Here is a 14,209-nt window from a genome sequence, read left to right on the forward strand (position 1 = left end):
GTCAGCTTGGCTCAGCTGGTGAATCAAGGTACAAGAGTGGAGCTGCAGAAGAAGCAACCCAAAAACCAGCTCAAAGTGCAAGGTGAGAAGCTAGACCTGCGAAGCCAGGCATCTTTCAAATATTATAAAGACTGGCCACTTGCTGGGGCTCGGTGCATAAGGCTGGCACGGTACAGCTGCTCTCTGGCTCTGCCCTGAGACCTGGAAGCCAGGCAAAGCTCATCACAGCTTCAGGGCCAGGCAAGGAGCTGAACGTCACAGACTCACAGCAACCGCTTTGGTTTTGGGGAGTCCCCAATCTCCTTTCATCATTTGACACCAATAAATTAATTCCCCAGAAGGTGCGTTTAAGCCATTAGCTAGCATAAGCCATGGCTTGATCTCCTTTGTGGTCACTATCTTGATATTTTTCTCTTTTCAGTGCTGCTGAGAGGAGATAACGTTTCTTTCCAGGAGTGAATAATCAGTTAATGGGTTCTTCCTTGCCCAGGGGACAAGGTCCCTGTCAGCCGAGCTGCCTCATTCCCCAGGGTGCTGGCAACCAGCAGACCAGGACGAGCAAACAGAGCGGGCTGATGCGGGGGTAAGTCGGTGTGCCCCATCCAAGACATACCTGCTCCGCAGTTCCCTCCCCATTAAGAGCATTCCTCCTCTGGTGATGTTTCAGGATACTGGATGGTAGCAGTGGGGATTTTATTGCAGCTTGCCTGTATAGAGGACTGAATGCCCCCTCCTGCGGGTTACTCATTGCAGTGTGCTCTCGCAGGGCTGCACCCATCTGCTTCCCGGCACTGAGGGCTGCTAACCTTTGCCAGGCGGGGAACACCAGATACTCGATTGGTGTTTCTATCTAGCTTTTTCCAGAATGCTCTGGGCTGACAGCTCTTAAGATTGATGTTCCCTGTTTGTACAGCCCAGACAGCTGCTGGGCAGCCTTCTCCTTACGCTCCTACTAATTTGCCTTAATCCTGAGTTTAGGTGAGCTCCCCAACGGATAAGAGTGGAATGCAGACCCCGTGCTCTGCCCCGGCCATGGTTTTCTCTGTTGTCCACAACTGGTCTACATGGGACAGTGGCACAAGTCTGGTATTTACACAAGTTCCCCAGAAGCTGGATGAAGACCCCTTCCAAGGAGACCATGGCACGTTTAGCAGCAAAGCACCAGCCCAGGGCTTGTGCAGCTGCAGGTTGTTTCCGTTAAGAGTACGGACACCATAAAATACATTTTGTTTAAAAGCAGGAGATAATGCTATTATAGCAGTTGGATTAATCTAATATTCTCCTTCATCTTCAAAAGAGAATTGCCTAAGTAGCGAGAGAGAGACACATTTTATGAGTCCTTCTTAAGGGCTATCAATCAAACTTTCCAAGAAAGGCATTGATGCCCTTTTTGCTCACGAGAGGGAAATCAGATTCCCTGCGGCTTTGCTTTCAGCCTGCTGTAGCATTGCAGTGTAATAGCGGCATCGCAAATGGTCCGGACATCCTTTTCTTCTACTGGTCCAGAGAAAAAAAAAACACACAGAGGAAACCTGTAAGAAGAGAGGGAAACCAGCCCAATTAGAGGCAATGATCTCTTAGCTCTCTGCCCTCTCTCCCCCCTGGATGAAGCAGATGTAAAACAATAGCTTTATTTGTGAAAATTTTAATTGGGTAGTTCAAAGAAAGCAGCAGAGGCTCTTTTGATCTCTTGGTGTGTTTGAATGCCACGTTGCAACGGTGCCTGCTGGCCACGGTCGGTGACCTCTTGTGTTAATTAGTGTTTATCTGAAATCGAATTAGCTCACAATTGGGAGACAGCAGAGTGAAAATCAGAGGATAATCATAGATTTGTGTGATTCTCAATTAGAGGTAAAAGCAGGTCTTTGGCAGCAGAAGTTGACATTAAAATAACTCTGAGAACATTACATTTTTGCTTTGTTTTTCTAATACTCTTCGTCAGATGGTTCTATTTCTCTTACTAATACCCCGTGCTGCCTTCATCTTTGCTGAGTCTGCTGGTCCGCGATGCTCATTGGAACTTAAACCATAAACCAACACCGAACAATGATGCATTATTTATAGCAGACCGAATGCTGTAAGGTTGACAATAGTGCAAAGCTTCTCTTTCTTGTGGTCAGTAATCCATAAATAAATACATCATCTATTTAGGTTTGCAAACTGTCTGATGGATGGGAATAGCCTGCATTATACAACGAGGGCACTGAGGACGCTGTGAGGGCCAGCACCTGCTTTAGGTGCAAACTGGCCATTTCTGAGTAACAGCAATAAAACTATTCACGTTGATGGGGGGTGTGAGAGCTTCCCGGTCACCTTCTTGGTGCTCATCTGTGGGGATCTCTGGAAGGTAAAGGGCAATGGGGGTTCTCGATGCAGGAACAGAAGCGCATAAAATCATCAGGTTCTCTGTCTCTGTGTGAAATATTAGCAAAGGACAGAATTTTATAGCTGAAACTATCTCAAGAGGCTGGTATATGGTCCCAGTTTCTGAGTAGAGGGAACCCAGAGACATAGAAGTCAAACATCTGTCCACCATGAGCATCTGCAGACCTTCAGTGTGTTGGACTGGAATTAAACCCCATCCTCCGCTCAGCTCCAGATCCCAAAGTTTCCAAAGTGCAGGAATGGTTTTATTCCAACCTTGCTGTTTGCTCCTAAGCTAGCTTCAGCTGACACCAAGCCAAAAGGTGGGCCTTGCTGCTTGCACACGCGGCGTGCTCGTCAGCGCGGAGCAAGGCACTCCGAAAATAAGCCGGTGGCATTTACGCGGCGTCCGTGGGCGCACAGCGCTATATTTTCTGGGGTTAGCCACAAGAGGGTGGCATGATGATGTGCACCAGGCAGGCTCCTTGCTTCGGCTGTTTGGCTTCTAGCGTGGCATTTTATAGCCAGCTCTGTAGATCTAATAAAACTTCGGAACAGATCCTTGTTTTTGGCACATGAACACATTTCCCACTACAAAGGAGCCTGACGGGTGTTTCTGACGGCAGCCCCGACTGTGCAGTGTTCCTTGATGTTACATGTGTTCTTTATGCCTAAAACCAGCCTTAGTTAGTAGGTACCGTAGCAGCGTATAAAATTTAGACTATTTAGGGATCAAAACTTTTATTAGTACTCGGTAACTGCTGTAGGGAGAAGTCCACAGATGTTGTTTATGAGCAAATATTATTTTTCATAGTTGTGCATGTTTACAAGACAGTGATGTTCTTATACAACTGGTTTATAACACTTTGGGATGTTTTTAGTGGGTCTTTCTTTGATTATAGCTGATGGTGACCGAGCTGGTTAACAAATACACACAAAAAAGACTCATGTGACAGCAAGGGAGACTAACTGAAATGGAACAGATTAATTTAATCTAAAATCTACACAGTCTGGATTGTCTTGGCATGTTTTTCTAAATCAGAACATCAGTAACCCAACCCAAGTCACCCACATCAAATAATGAATTAGGCATTTGATTTTGCAAAGCCTCACTTGGGTGACAAGTCCTGGTAAAAGCAAGGAACAAGGCACAGGGGTTGTCCAGGTAGCAATAGAAATCAGAGACAAAAAAAAACCCTCTCCAAGTTTTATGTGTAAAGCTTTATAAATATTAGAATTTTTTAATGTTACTTTAACATGATAACTTTCCTCATGTGGACAGACAGGTGATGTTGATACTCAGAATACACCTTAGCCTCACTGTTGTTTCATAGCCTGGCACTTGTTTGAATCAAAACCCCCTCATCCTGGATCCGTGCAGGTTTCTGCAGAGTGCAAGAGTCTCTGCTCACTCATGGCTCTGGCTGTGGGGCCAGGGCCCTTGTTTGCAGAAATCCCTTTTACCGTGAAAGTATTTTAAATACAAGTTTCCGAATCTCATTACTTGCTGCCTTTTCCTCTTCCATTCGTTTTTCTCCTAACAATGCACCTGCCAATATCTGCCCCTGAGCCCCATTTTAAGTAGCATTTTCCATAATTAATGTCACACTCTTGCTCCCTATCTATCTTTGGCAACTGCCGACCGCCTGCAGCAGGACCGGAGGAAGAGGGAAAGCCCTCCCTGGGTATAACAATAACACAACACCCATTCCTGGAAGAATGATGAGATAGGCTGTGTAATAAATATTTATAAGAGCAAGCGTAATGAAATGAATGTGTAGTATACTGAGGCTCCCTTAGGGTTTGGTCATCGCATGTTTTTTTCCTCTTTTCTTTCTTCTCTGTTACACAGAATTGTCCTGATGTCCCTGGGTTGTTGAGCAAATTGCTTATTGTGTTGCTCACTTACACAATGCATGTTATTATGTGCAACCAGCTGCTCCTGTTTGGCATTGCTCACACATACAGAACAGGAGGCTACCGTCACTTCTCTCGTCTGGAAGTCAACGTTCCCTCCAGCGCCGAAGTTGCTGCCAGACCAGAAGTCTGGCAACGAAGAGAGTCCTGGTGGTAAAGGTCCCTGAGAGACTCCTTTCCTGGGAAGACTGAGGTTGCAGTTCTGCGAGGAGTTTGAGCTGATCCAGCTTTGTGCTGCCATCGAAAGCTTCCTCGTGCCTCTGTCTGTACGTTCCCATTGCTTTCCTTGTGCTGGCACTAACTCTGAGGTGACTGCACAGGGAGCTGGAGCAGGGGACTGATTTTGTTGTTATTGTTGTTGCCAATTAAGTTTTCAGCACCATCATTTCCTCTGTCCAGCTCTGGGCTCATTCAAGCACTAATGTCGTCACAAAGGAAAGAGCAGCCAACTTTTCGTAATTAAAGCAGTTTAAATCCATCACAGAATGTTAACCTCAGTGTTGCAGATCTGTCTGGAATCAGAGGTGGTCAGAAACCAGAGCAAGGCTGTATTTGAGACTGGGAAGTTTAATGCTGCTTGGGAGAGAAAGAACCTAAGCATGATCCCAAACACATCTCAGGCACTGACCCTCTGCGAGATGGGGGATGAGTAAGCTGGGGGCAGCACTTCATATCTGCCAAACGGGAGGGTGCTAACCCCTGGGGGGGATGCTGTCACTGAGAAGGAAAGCGCTTTCAACCAAGTGCATCTACAAAAGGTTCAACAAGCTCTAACTTCAGAGCTATAGGGTTTGGCAGCTTGGGGATTTGTGTCTGAGCTGCTGTTCCTGATCAGTGGTCGGAAGGGGCACGCTCAGTCTGCAAAAGTGCCTATTCCAAATTTAAACAGTCCTCTTCAGTGTGAAGTGGATTAAACTAAGAGAATATAAAGCAACCTCTGCCTGGAATAAGGAATATCCTCATCATGATTTTAAAAATCGCTATTCTGCTTTACGTTGCTGTCTCCCTTAACTTTGAATTAACTTCAATTTCTTTCATTTGATTTAAAACCGCTCTGACCGTGGACCACAGCTTCCCAATGCTCTGAACCCCTACCCACAGGAGGCAGCCAGAAAGCATTTTCAACAGTAGGATTCAGACTGAACCTAGAACTGGGACCATACTGCACTGCCTATTTAATAAAAACACGCAATGTGTTGTGAATCTTCATGTTCTTCACTGCTTTCTCTCTGAAACAGCTTTTCCCTGTTCTTCGGGTTTCTCTTATTTTAGGGGGTCTTTTTTTGGGAGCAAGTGTTGTTCTTTACCTGTATTTGTTTAGTAATTTGCACAACTGGATCCTGGTAGTCTGAATTCGACAGCTGCCAGCTGGAAGTGGACAGGGGCTGTTTAGCATGCATTTGAACTCAGAGCCTGGAGAAATTCTGGTTCAGATAACTCTGTAACATGTGCTGCTGTGCTTTGAGGCCTCTTGCATCTACATCAACCTTTCAAAAGCATGGATAACCCCCTTGGCCCAGGCTGGTGGCACGAGAAAAGCTCCTGCTGAGATAGATAAATTTATAGCAGCTTTTGCTGGATTGCTGGGATCTTATACAAATGAAGAGGTGTGTACGATATACTGACCGTATACTTGACTCACCAAAGATTTTTTTTTTTGGAGCACAGAAATGATGTCTCCCAAAGAGGGGAACAAAAGCTGAACTACAAGCACCTGCCACTTGCTGCTGCTACTCTTTGCCATTCATGCTTTCTCAGCTCAAAGTATCAGAGGTTTGCAGCTATTAAAAGGTAGAAAGAAACTCCTCACCGACAGGGACGGAAACATTGGGGAGTGCAGCACATAAATGGGGGCTTTTGCTTGCTGTAAGTATTAGGGCAGAAATGCCATTGTCTGGGGGAGGAATGTCCCTTCTGTTGGCACGTCTGCTGCTACTTTGTTCTTTATGGACTTACAGCCAGGGAGTTATCTGATGCTTCCTGAATCTACAAAGTGGCTCTTTCTCCAGGCTCTCCTTCCTCTGTGAACACCGCAAGAAGTCATTTCAGGCAGCGCAGGGCATCCCAGCAGTGGCTGAAGCAGCTAATGCCTGTGTGGGAGCTGTGACCCCAGGAACGGCTCCCTGCAGCCACAGGACTGGCTCCTGCGAACGGCACACATCAGCTGGTGTTGGCTTCAGCTGCGAAGGAGTCACCCTGTGGAAACGCTGGTTGTCGCGAGCTCAGTTTGTCTGTGCCGATGCAGGTGGACGGGGGGGACTTGGTGTTACTGTCACAGAGTACACGTGTTGTCAGTGGGAAAGGAGCTGTTGCTCTGGGTCACGGTACTGGCGCTTTCACAGTTCAGGGGCTGTTTTTTGCTTTTTTGCTAACTTTTTTTTTTTTTTTTTTTTTCCCCCAGGGATAGATATTCAATGAATACATCTGTTGCAAGCTTGGGTTTGTCAAAATACTGGTTTAGTTCCTGTTTCCACTGACATGCAGGAAGACAGAGAGGTGCCACAGAGGAGTCGAGTAACACTGTAATATCAGGTAGGGAGCAAAGACAAAGAATTAGACCTGGGTCTTTTGATTTCTAGGAAGTGCCTGCTTCTAACCCTGACCTGTTGGCAGGGAGCTGGGTCAATGCCTTAACACAGACAGGTGCTGTTAGCCAGAGCATGCAGTATTTTGCTGACCACAGGCAGTTTCCATTATTAATATTTTGCCTGACTTTTAGGTAAAGGTTTCCTTGCTTTAAGAGAGAGAGAAATGTCTGGGATTTGCAGAAAAAGGGGCAGGTGTGTATCTGAAGGAAACCACAGGCAGACACAATGAGAAGACATTCCTCTACAGCCTCATTAAAGCAATTTGACAACACCTTTAAAACCACCTCACGCAGAAAGGAGCAGGTGGGAGAGGCCCAGAGAAAAAGGAGGGTTTGTGGAGGTTGTTAATCTTTAGCTCCACACTGGAGTAGTGCAGAAGGGAGTGTGGCTATTACTATCCCCTTTTCTTTCTGCAGGGAGGTAAGCGTATGGATGATGCAGGAACAGAGTTGGTGGATTTCCTGTGGCCTTATTACTCCCTTCTTCCCAAGCGAGGTCCATGGTGAGTCCCCACCTAGCCGGGAGGGTCATGATGTTGGGCAAAGCCTCCCTGCACACCTGTCCAGAGCAGGGGGCTGCTGGCTCTGAGGGCTTGTCTGTGGTCTGCGCCGATAGTGCCAAGTACTAACTCACAGTTGCATAACTCATGCACGTGGGAAACCTGCTTCTCACCACGCAGCCTTTCTGGTTTCATTTAAGCTTTTATAGTTCATTATACAAGCTAATAAATAAGAGGGTCTGGATTAAAAAGGTTTCTTTTTTCATATTCTGCATAGCTGGAGCCCTCTCTGCATTCCACACCTCTGCGATAAAACATCTCGGTGTGTTGGGCAGCTTCTTCTCCCTTTGGAGGCCAAAGCAGACCCCCTCCTGCCCTGCTCCAGATGCGGTTGCCTTCTGCTCGGCGCCAGCTGCCGAAAGAAGGGCTTGGTGTCATTTGCTCTTAGGACTAAACCTGCACCTGCGGCTTTACACGCAGACGTGCAGTGTGATTTTGTGTCTGGGTCCCAGCCAAGCTGGGGAGGCAGCGGCCTCGGTCTCCATCTTCCAGCGCCCTTCGTCTCCCTGCCTCATTTCCAACTGCTTGGCTTGGCTTGCAGACGGGTCCTGCCTTGCTCTGTGGTGATGGAGTGCGGGCTGCGCCGTGTATTTTATTTGCTTTAAAGACAGCCGAGAAGCGTGGGCTGGACTTTGACACCTGAAAAGCCCAAGGAATGCCACACGCCTGAAGGAGCTGTGCTTCGAAGTGAGCCCCAGTGGGATTGCAAACCGATGGATGTGGTCACCGGTGTCTGTTTGCCTCCGCTGCCCGGCTGCCTCACCTCCTCCCCACGGACACAGGGCTGCCCCGGCTGTCAGAGGGGCAGCGGGAGGGCGGCCATCAGCCCTGAGGGGACAGAGTGTGTGTGTCCCGCCGGGGCACCGTGAGGGGAGAAGCCGATGGCTGGGAGCAGCGCGGTGTTCGCCACGCTCACCCGCGGCAAAAACTAAAAAAAAAAAAAAAAAAAACAACCAAACAAACACAAACTAGAGGGAAGGGTAAAAATAATAATACAAAAACCACATGATGTTTATAATGCCCCGTTCTCCGGCCCGGCGGAGGAGCCCCGCACCTGCCGCGGCTGCCCGGCCCCCGCTTCCTCCCCTCAGGAAACGGGGCCGCTCCCCCCGCCGCGGGCTGGCAGCAACCTGTTGGTCCCGGCGCTGCCGAAGAGGGCGGGAGGAGCCCCCGTCGCCTCGGCCGGCGAACCCGCTGACAAAGGCGGAGCAGCGGCAGGCCAGGGCCGCCCCCCGGCAGCGGGGCCCGGCGGCGCCGGCGGGCAGCGCGGGGCTGGGGCTGGGGCTGGGGCGCTCGCACAAGATGGCGGTGGGGCGGCGGGAGAGCGCGCTCCCCTCTTAGATGCGGCCGCGGCGGCCCCTGCACCCGGCGCCCGGCGGGGCTTACATGGCGCTGGAGGACCTGCTTTGTTTCTGCTTCTCCGCCTTCGCCGTCCTGGCTGTGCAAGGTGGGTGAGGAGATGGGGGGAGAAGGGGTGTGCCCACGAACGGCCGCGGTCGCGCGTGGGGCCGGGACGCCACCTGCCTTGGCGCCGCACCCCGCTCGGCCGTGGGCAGCAGCCGGCTCCCCGCGGGGATGCGCTCCGCGCCCGGGACCCTCTCCCCCGCCGTTTATTGCCCCTCCCGTAGCAGCCCTTTAGTGACCATTCCCCTCACCAGTCGCCCTCTCCCCGCTCCTTCAGTAGCCTACCCCCCTCCTCCCCCGTGGCCATTTTTTCACCCCCCCCCCCACCCCATCCCCTTCTCTCCCCCGGCTGCTTTTCGTCCCCCACCCCTGAGTCGGGTGATGACCACAACTGTGGCCTCAACCCGTGTCGGGACGGTGCCTCCTTTGGGGTCACCTTTTAGGGGTGACACAGGGCGTGTGTGTCCATCTGTCCCCCTCCAGGGACCCCACCTCAGAGGACCGGGCTGGGGCAGGGAGCGGGCCAGCAGCAGCGACCCCCAGGCTTTTGCCTTGCCAGTGGCGAGTTTTTTCTGGAGGGATGGCTGCTGTGCCAGGCTGGCCGGCGGCTGAAGTGCTTGCCCGGCGCGGAGCAGGCCCAGGTATTTGGCAGGGCCGTGGCGGGGACCCTCGCCTCCCCTCATCCCGCTCCCACCAGCGCAGGACACCCGGGTGGGCAGATGTCCCGTTGGGCAAGGAAGCGACTGAGGAATAGCCGTGTTCCTCGCGCCCACGTTTTGCAACCGTTACACAAACGGCTCCGTGTGTGGGGACACGTACGCCTGTCGCGCTGGCGGGACTTTCTGCCTTTGCTGTCGAAGTTTGCATCGAGGGTTGTCGGACCTCGGGGTGCGTGGTTCGTTCCCTGTGTGTGCGCAGACCCGCAAAAGCTTTTGTCTGCATCCCGGAGAAGGGGTTGGAAAGGTGTAGGCTGGCAGAGCTGCACTGAAAAATGTGAGCCATGTGTGTGCCCTTGGAGTTGCTCTCGTTTAAAAGAGCCTCCTAAACGGGGGATTGCAGTGGAGGAGCCATTCCTATGTCATTGCGCATTTTTATTCCTTTATATGTTGTATTCAGTTTTGACAGAACGTAATAACAGTGGAGAGGATGTTTAGTCTTTATGTCTTTGAAAATAGCCTTTTGGGGGCGAATAGAGTGTGGTGGACAGCTGCAGCGTTGTTTTTCTTTTCTCTCTTCTTTTCAGAACATTTTGAGCTCCCGTAAGGGGTAGGTAATCATTGGATATAGGTGCAGCGTTACGGTAGCTGTGTGTAGAAATGACCAACGGTCCATGTAAATGGCCCGTTGTCATTAGTGCATGTGGGTTTTTCTAGATGGATGACAGTCTGTGACCCCACCAGCAGACGAACGGGTAAGCTGGGGTGGGTGGGAGCTGCGTCCCCTGCATGTCGGAGCAAACAGCAAAGTGGATCCTGAAGCCTGTAATGGCAAATGATGATTTAAAAAAAAAACAAAAACAAGGGGGCAGTAGAATGGATGTTGTTTTCCAAATCCACTTCAACAAGAAAACTTCAGATGCTTTGCGGGAATTTGCAGTTGTGGCTTCTCTGCTTTTTTTTTGCAAGCGATTAGGCAACTAGTGAAAACTGTTTGTGTTTGTTTTCTCTCAGTGGGCCATGTATTGTATAGGGAGGTAGTGAGCCCGTCCACACAGTCTGTGGACGTGCCACTTGGTACATGCAGATGTGCTTTCCAACAGGTGGGTTTGATTCTGAAAAGAAAAACATGGACTTGTTTCAATCTGAAATGAATTTGGCAGAGGGTTGAAATGGTTTGGGGAAAGTTTGCATTTGATCCCAAAGCCCACGTGTTTTGATCCAAAGTTCAAGCCTCTCTGGGTATGAAATACTTAGGAGAGAAGTAGACTGGAAAACCTTTCCCCCTCTGTGGACTTGATGGAAGCCGTGCCAGTTTACACAAGCTGGCGATGTGATCCAGTGTTTTGAAAGCCTGCTGCCTGTCCTACTTTGAGACTGTTTTCCCTGCAGTAGCAGGAAAGGGTTTAAGGAAAAAAAAAACAAAACAAAACAAAACAACCCCTCTTCAGTTGACTCTGGCAAGGGGGTTGTGCTGGTTGCTTTCCTTGGGGCTCTCTACAGGGGACGTGTTGGTGGGAAATGGGCTGAGCTTTCCATCCAGGGGGTCAGTTGAAATCCATCTGGGTTTATGTCATCTGGATTTGTGGTCAAGGCGTCTTGCTATAGAACAGATTTCCTTTTTCTACATCACCTAACTTTAGTTCTGATTTATTTTATCCTTCCTGTCGCATTCATCTTGGCGGCGTAACCCGGCAGCCTGCTGCGTGCAGTTAGTTCCTTTGCCTGGGGAAGTCAGTGTTGCTATTGTTCGGGGATCGTGCGTCTCCGCTGCTGCGCTCGCCTGCCCTTTGCAGGACGTCACCTGCATGCAGATCCGCTTGCCCTCTTGGCTGTGGTGTTGCAGTTTTGCCTGTCCGTGGGCTGGGTTGCAAGGAGGCAGGATGAGCGGTGCAGAGAAGGGGTGTTTCTTACAGTCCCCAAGAAACAGGGGGTGCTGACAATGCCAAACACTCGTGCACACCGTGTTAGTGGGGTTTTACCTGTATCGTGTTTCCTGGGGCAGGTTTCTCGTGCTGGATCTTGCTGCTGTTGTGCTGTGGCTGTCATGACAGCCAGTCTCCGAGCCCTGATGACAGAGGTGCTCAAAAGTGAGGAAATTTCTGCTGGCATTTCTGTTTCTCTTCTGTGGTGTGAGGCTGAAGGAGAAACCGCTTAGGCTTGCTTCTGTTTTTGTTTTCCCTAGCTTTTTCCTTCACTTCCTCTTTTTTTGTGCCCTCTCCTTTCACCACCTTGGAGTCCAAAGTGAAGCAGAACCAGTAATTTTCTGATGTCTCCCCCCTGCTTCTGCAGCAGACTTTCTCTTGGCAGCTATAGCAAGTTTGATCTGCTGCAGGGGGCCCCACGCGGGATGGGCGTATCGCTGATGGTACGCGAGCCACTTCAGAGTGGCGCAAGTAATAATTTAAAAAGAAAATGTTTGGCAATCTGCCTTTCCCTGGGGAAGAAGGGAGACGAGTCTCCCTGTGTGCATGTTTGCAGCCAGATTTGGAGCTGGAGGCAGCTTCTGTGCTAAGGCACAGGGCTGTGCATCAGGGGCACCGGAGCCACCTGTGTTTGGGAGCTGCTGGGGTGGGCTGGGTGTTGCTGTGACACGTGGGACACCTAGCTTGAGCGCCTGCTGTGATCCTGGGCCAGTTGCTTCATCTGCTCTGGTATCCTTAAGGCCCATCTTTACACAAAAGTAGAGATGCTGCACGTTTGTTTTTTTTTTTTTTTTTTTTTTTTCTGTCGAAGCTGTTGAGAGGATAAAATCCATCAATATCTATTCAGCACGTATACAGTCTTCGTCACTAGAGTGTACAACTATCCCGAGGGCAGGGTGCTGCATTGTCCTGTGTTGGCTCACAAATTCGTGATTCCTGATACCGGATTGCTTGCCAGATGGTTTGAACTCTACCTCCCTCGGAGCTGCCTTCCCAAAGGCTGTCTGTTCTCCCTGGGAAAAATCCAGGTGCTTGTCACCCAGTTTGGTCATTTACAGCGTAAAGAGATACTTCTTGCACGATTTACATGCTCCTCTCCTGTTTAAATGGCTGCCTGGCCATTAAGCCTAGTCATGGTTATATAATTAAGATGGGAATTAATTTTTAATCTGATTGTAATTTGTTGCTGGAATCCATCCCAAACTGTGTGTCTGCGTGAGGTGAGTGGCTACCTGAGGGAAAACTGGGGCCAGTGTTATATATAGGGGATTTTCTGCTTGGACACTTTGAATTATAGGCCTGCCTTGGGTGACAGCAGAAACCCTAACCTTTACAAACCCAGAGCGATCATAGTCATTTTGTTATCTGTAGGAAGCAAATGTTTGCTTTATTGTCAGCTGTAATACTAGAGGGGATATGGTAAATCCTTGTTATCAGTATTTGCCAAGTGCATGTTGGGCCAAAATCAACTCTGGTGCAATTTTGTTGCTTTCTGGAGAAGAACTGGACCTGCTTGTCTACAGTATTTTTAGCCAAGTTTTCTAAGGAAAAGAGGCTTACGTAGTCATGCTGTCTGGTTGTCTGTCCATCTCCCTTTCTTTTCCAAATAATGCTTGGACCTGCTGGTCACTCATAGCTAGTGTGGATATGGAGAATCCAGAGTTTTTGAAAATAAGTGATCAAGTAGAGGAGAGATGCAGTTTCTGCATAGACTGAAGGAGACGGCAGTGGAAAACCCACCTAGGGGAGGAACCTGAAGTGCCTCAGCTGCGGGAAGAGCTTTGAACAGAGCTTGCACCTTGTTCAGGTAGGACAGGGTAATCTGGTCACAAGATACAAAACTGCAGGAAATCACAGTCTCAAGTCCTCATACCCACTTGTTTATTTTAATTTTGAAGTAATGCATTTCAATCATGCTGTTGTTTTATGGTTATGCCAGCATTCGCATCACAGGGGCTTGGTAGCTGTTTTGCTTTCCTTTCTTCTTGGGAAAGCATTTTCCAAACACAACACTTGGAGCTGCTGTGACATTGGCTCTTCCTGTTGTGTTTGTGTTGGTCACTTGCCTCAGTTTCCCCATTTGTTCCAGCTGGGCAGAAGATGCTGTTGCACACTGTAAGTACATGAAGAATGCTGTCACTCTAAGTACCATTCTTTCCTTTATTAAAATTCCATGAGTAAGTGACCTCCAAGTGCTGCTTATACTTTTCTGACATAGCGGCTTCTTGGTAAGAGGATCCACAGTTGTTAAAACCGAATCTACCATCTTAATAAACAGCAGAGTTGAGCTGTGTTTTCATGAGCCCTTCTAGAGATGCTAAACCCGACACCAGATGGGGGGGGAAGGACCGAAGAGCTCCTACAAGTTCGTCTGACTTTCACTGGTATGTTGAAGCCATCCTTGAAACACCATTGGTGTTTCCTAATTCTGAAGAGTAACAGAGCCTTCATAGAGAGGGAAGGAGCTCGTCAGTGTTTACTTCCAGGAAGGTAAATACCTGCTAGAGTTGGAGCTGGAAGAGAAATTACCTGGGAGAACAGGGAAATCCTTGTCATCAGCGTAGCTTGAGCATATCTAAAACTTTCTGGTTGCAGGTCTCAAGACACTTTGCTTGTGAGTGCGTAGGTCACAGTGCTTCTTCCCTGGACGTGTTTTCGTTCATGTCAGCGATGCCCTTTGGTGCTTCTGAGTCAGATCTTCTCCTGTTCTTAATCCCTGGGATCCTGCTGTTGTGATAAGGGCCTGCTGATTCTGAGAAGTCCAGCAGATGTGGTGTGTTATTTCTGTGGATGATA

At 49.3% G+C, this 14,209-nt stretch overlaps 1 protein-coding gene across 3 annotated transcripts in view; it reads left to right on the forward strand.

Moving 5' to 3' along the window:
- The first annotated feature begins 8,678 nt into the window (after positions 1–8,678).
- IGDCC4 (immunoglobulin superfamily DCC subclass member 4) overlaps positions 8,679–14,209 on the forward strand; it is a 101,322-nt gene continuing 95,791 nt past the window's right edge. For all 3 annotated transcript variants that reach the window (XM_032994262.2, XM_032994264.2, XM_032994263.2), the window contains exon 1: positions 8,679–8,875. In XM_032994262.2, the coding sequence (XP_032850153.2) occupies positions 8,770–8,875 (106 nt within the window). In that variant the 5' untranslated portion in view covers positions 8,679–8,769. The remainder of the gene's footprint in view (positions 8,876–14,209) is intronic.

This window comes from Tyto alba, unplaced genomic scaffold (genome assembly GCF_018691265.1).
Source record: "Tyto alba isolate M040663 unplaced genomic scaffold, T.alba_DEE_v4.0 Super-Scaffold_41, whole genome shotgun sequence".
Taxonomy (NCBI): domain Eukaryota; kingdom Metazoa; phylum Chordata; class Aves; order Strigiformes; family Tytonidae; genus Tyto; species Tyto alba.